Source organism: Acyrthosiphon pisum, chromosome X (genome assembly GCF_005508785.2).
Source record: "Acyrthosiphon pisum isolate AL4f chromosome X, pea_aphid_22Mar2018_4r6ur, whole genome shotgun sequence".
NCBI lineage: Eukaryota > Metazoa > Arthropoda > Insecta > Hemiptera > Aphididae > Acyrthosiphon > Acyrthosiphon pisum.
Genome location: NC_042493.1, coordinates 129876866 through 129881209, shown reverse-complemented (window position 1 = coordinate 129881209; position 4344 = coordinate 129876866). Strand labels below are relative to the sequence as shown.

Genomic DNA, 4344 nt, shown 5'->3' with positions numbered 1-4344 from the left:
TAGCCCCCCCATATTATGGTGAGCGGTGACACGAAATTAGTTACAAATAAAATTATTGTTCATTGACAAAATAAATATTAATAATTGTTTAAAATATAGTGTCACAGATTAATGTATGACATTTTTAAAATTGATAAGAATTTTTATTAAAATCCACAGATAATTTGTATATATTTATATATGTATACATTTATATATGTTTATATATCTGTGTTAAAATCTAAACGACGGCTGACGCGCTGATATCGTTGTTACATTCACGCTTAGATCATATTATATGTTTATGATCTAAGCATTCACGGTTATAAATAATTTTTCACTCCATGTTAAAACCATGGATATTGTACTATAATATCTATGGTTGAAACCGTATCTGTAATCTGACGTTGGCAACGGGTTTACGTGTGTCGTATACTCGTATGCAAGGCAAGCCGTTCCTGTACTATTCGCATACGCCATACATGCATTATAATATATTTATGACCGTTTGACGTTCGTGTCTTTTCGTTATTTCGTTATTCGCTAAAACGGCGTGTTCAGTGTTAATTTGTTACCTATTCGGTTTTTCGTTTTGAAGGTTTAAATTTTAATTTAGATCAACGTTTGTTAATCATTTTAAAATGGAAAAAAATATGTTTGATATTTTTAATATACAAAAAAAATGTATTCAGAACAAAACGGTTGGTTCTGATTGTCAAAATAATTCACACTACGATACTAATGAACACGTGGAAGAACAGAATATTTCTACAGATTCTAACATTAATATTAATGTTACCGTAGACCTAGGTAACTGGGACTCTGGTCCTGTACGTCCAAAAGTAAAGGTATGCATAGGTGTTATTATTTATTTTACTAGAAACTTTATATTTATCCTCATTTGCTTGTGCTTATATTTTGGTAACATACATAGGATTATCCAAAGACAAAATTTGGCTTGCAGAATAGGTCTTTTAATGCATCTTATTACAATGACTACGAATGGCTGGAATATAGTATTAATTTAGATGCCATATTTTGCTTTCCTTGTCGCATGTTTAGCGCAACTAATCATTCAGAAGATACATTTACCACTCAAGGCTTTAGAAATTGGAAAAAAGCAAGTTTATTTTAGTTATTTCTTTTTATTAACTGTACCAAATGAACATGTTTAAAAATGTATAAAAAAATATAACTATGGCTTTGTGGTTTGTGAATTATTATTCTCATCGGCTTATAATATTAATTGTTAAAGAATCAACCAATATTTTTATTTTGTCAATACTATAGTTAAGTGGATCCAAAGATGGAAAATCTAAAAAGTCAAAACTTCAACTACATGCCAGTTGCCTTACTCACATTAATGCTATGTCAAGATGGGCAGATCGAAAAAAAAAATCATAAATGTGGTACGAGTATACATACAGAAATAATATCTGGACAAAGAGCTGTGGTTGAATGTAATAGAGATTACTTAAAAAAGATTATTGAGGTTACTCTATTTTTGGCACGTCAAGGCATTTCGTTTCGTGCTCATAGGGAAGATGAGCTATCTTTAAATAAAGGTAATTTAACAATCTATTTATATTAATTAATTATTTATCTTATACTTAACTACTAAAAATAAATGAAAGATTGATGTATTTTTCAAATATTAAAGGTAATTTTAAAGAAACTTGTTTATTGATGTCAAAGTTAAATGAAAACTTTGCAACTAAGTTCCAATGCAAAACTAACTACACTAGCTGGTCCATCCAAAACCAACTTATTGATCTTTGTGCTAAAAATATAGTTGATCAAATAGTTGGAGAAATTAAAGAATGTGGAATTTTCAGTGTAATGTGTGATGAAGCAAGGTAATAATAATCAAAGTTATTGTTTTGTTTTGTTCTGTTGTTAGAGGTTTAAAATATAAATGTATTCTATTTCTTTTTAGATGCTTCAGACAAGAACAACTTTCACTTTGTGTAAGATATACTAACGGGTTAAATGTTGTTGAACGGTTTTTGGGGTTTATTGATGTATCGATGAAACAAGATGCTAACGCACTTGCTTCAGCCATGACAAACTTTTTTGAAAAAAATGGCATTTCTCAATCCATAGTAGCCCAATCATATGATGGGGCATCTGTGATGTCAGGCCAGTTTAATGGTGTTCAACAAAAAATTAAAACTCAGCATCCAGAAGCAATTTACATTCACTGCATGGCACACAAAGTAAACCTTTTAATTATGGATATGTGCAAAGTTGTGAAGGTATTTGTCATTACCACCAATATTGTGTTTAAGTTATGATTATTTTGAACAATTTGTATGAATATAATTATTAATCTCTATACACATACTTATTCTTAAGATAAATTAATATATTTTAATCTTAGTAGTCATTTGGTGTAATGATTAAATGTTTTTACTTTTAGGACACCAGAATTGTATTCAATTGCCTCGAATCATTGTATGTATATTTTTCTCATCCTACAAATAATATTAAGTTTTGTGAGATCCAAAAGAAATTGGGAATAAAAGAAACTTCTCTAACAAGGATTAGCGATACCCGATGGAACTGTAGGTTTAAAAATTGTAGAGCAGTAATTCAAAATTATCGGGCGATTATACAATTATTAAATGCAGAAGTTGACAGTGCGATGAATAGAGATGTTTCACAAGCTATAGGTAATACTATAATATAATAGGGTAAAATGCATTGACTATTGGAGTTAAGTAATAATATATTTTGAATATAATAAATTATTCGTTGGTTTAGGCATTTTGTCTACAATAGAATCAACTAAGTTTATTATAAATCTATTCATTTTGGAAGAAGTTCTGCAGTTAGCAAATATACTTAGTACAAAATTTCAACAAAAGTCTGTAACATTAGGTAAAACGGTAAATCTAATTGAAGGGATGATTGATACTTTTGAACAAAATCGTTCGAATACAACATGGACTGAACTATGGACCAAAATAAATGAATTTATGAAAGAGAATGGGATGTCAATTGAAAGTTCTAATGATGCAGAATCAAGAGGTAATATAATAATATATTTGTTTCATATATTTTTAAAGTAAATAGGTACTTAAGTTTATTGATATTGTCTTTAGGATTATCCCCATCTAGACCTAAACGATTAAGGAAAGAGCCCTATCATTTAAATACTTATGTTGTAACTTGTACCACTAGTGCAGAGACGGAACAAATTTCAACTTTTGATAATGACATTAAAAATATTTGGAAGGTTAAATATTTTAACATCTTAGATGCTATAATGATAAATATGAAAAAAAGATTTTCACCTGAAAGCCTACAAATGGCAATGGCTATTGATAGTTTCACAAAACTAAACTTTGATAAAAGTTCATTTTTCATAGACAACTACAAGGTAACAATTAGAATATTTAAATAATATAATAATATACACAGTATATTATTAAAAAAAAAAATTGTTTTATTTTGCTTTTTGTAGAAGCTATGTAAAGTTGATGTTGTAACGCTTAAATCAGAAATGTTAGTAGCTAAGAACTGTATTATTCGTTTAAATAAACATGAAGATGTTGAGTTGGAAGATTTGAAGAAACTATTATTAGATAAATCTGTCTATCCAAATTTGTACTCACTATTACAAGTTGCATTATCCATTCCTGTAAGTTCGGCTACGTGTGAACGTTCGTTCTCAGCAATGAGAAGAATTAAAACATGGCTTAGAACTTCTATGCACCAAGAGAGATTTACAAATCTCTCTTTAATACATATAGAAAGAGATATTTCTAATACAATTAGTACAGAAAATATTTTAGACGAATTTTCTAAAAAAGATCGTAGATTCTCTTTTTAATAATAAAATTCAATATTAATATCCAAATGTATTAATTTTTTTTGTTTTAATTGTTTAAGACATTTGAAAGAGTATTTATTGTGTTTCTGGATGGGCGTATGGAGTGAGAACTCCTGTATCTTTTATTTTAAGAGTATCTAAAGTAAACAAATTACTAATAATCGTAGTGTGTTAACTCAATGAAACATAAGATAAAAATCCAGTAATACTTCAATCGAAGCCCCCCACGAGTATTTCATATACATTTGTCCAGCCCCCCCAAGTAAAATCTTCAAATTGCGCCTATGAAATGGACTGAAACCTATCAACTCTATAGGTCCATAAAATATATATTTTCTTGGTACAATTTGAATATCATCATTGATAGGCCATTTAAATTTGTCCAATTCTTCTTTTAAGAATTTTATTGTGTATTGGTTTTCATTAATATTAATTACTCATCCAATATACCATCCATTGTCATATATAACAGCATAATAATGTTCAACTTTAATATTTATTATCTCTGTATTTTTTTCATCATCACTGCT

At 28.6% G+C, this 4344-nt stretch overlaps 2 protein-coding genes across 2 annotated transcripts; both read left to right on the top strand.

Moving 5' to 3' along the window:
* The first annotated feature begins 45 nt into the window (after nucleotides 1-45).
* Nucleotides 46-2310, top strand: LOC107884621 (zinc finger MYM-type protein 1-like). The gene is made up of 4 exons (XM_029492801.1): nucleotides 46-827; nucleotides 914-1544; nucleotides 1640-1835; nucleotides 1916-2310. Exons 2-4 carry the CDS (start codon nucleotides 1286-1288, stop codon nucleotides 2271-2273), a joined length of 813 nt encoding a protein of 270 aa, XP_029348661.1. The 5' UTR covers nucleotides 46-827; nucleotides 914-1285; the 3' UTR covers nucleotides 2274-2310.
* Nucleotides 2311-2554: 244 nt separating this feature from the next.
* On the top strand, nucleotides 2555-3400 carry LOC103310300. The gene is made up of 3 exons (XM_029492802.1): nucleotides 2555-2651; nucleotides 2743-3009; nucleotides 3084-3400. The coding sequence occupies exons 1-3, from the start codon at nucleotides 2624-2626 to the stop codon at nucleotides 3383-3385; spliced, it is 597 nt and encodes a 198-aa protein (XP_029348662.1). The 5' UTR covers nucleotides 2555-2623; the 3' UTR covers nucleotides 3386-3400.
* The last annotated feature ends 944 nt before the right edge of the window (nucleotides 3401-4344 follow it).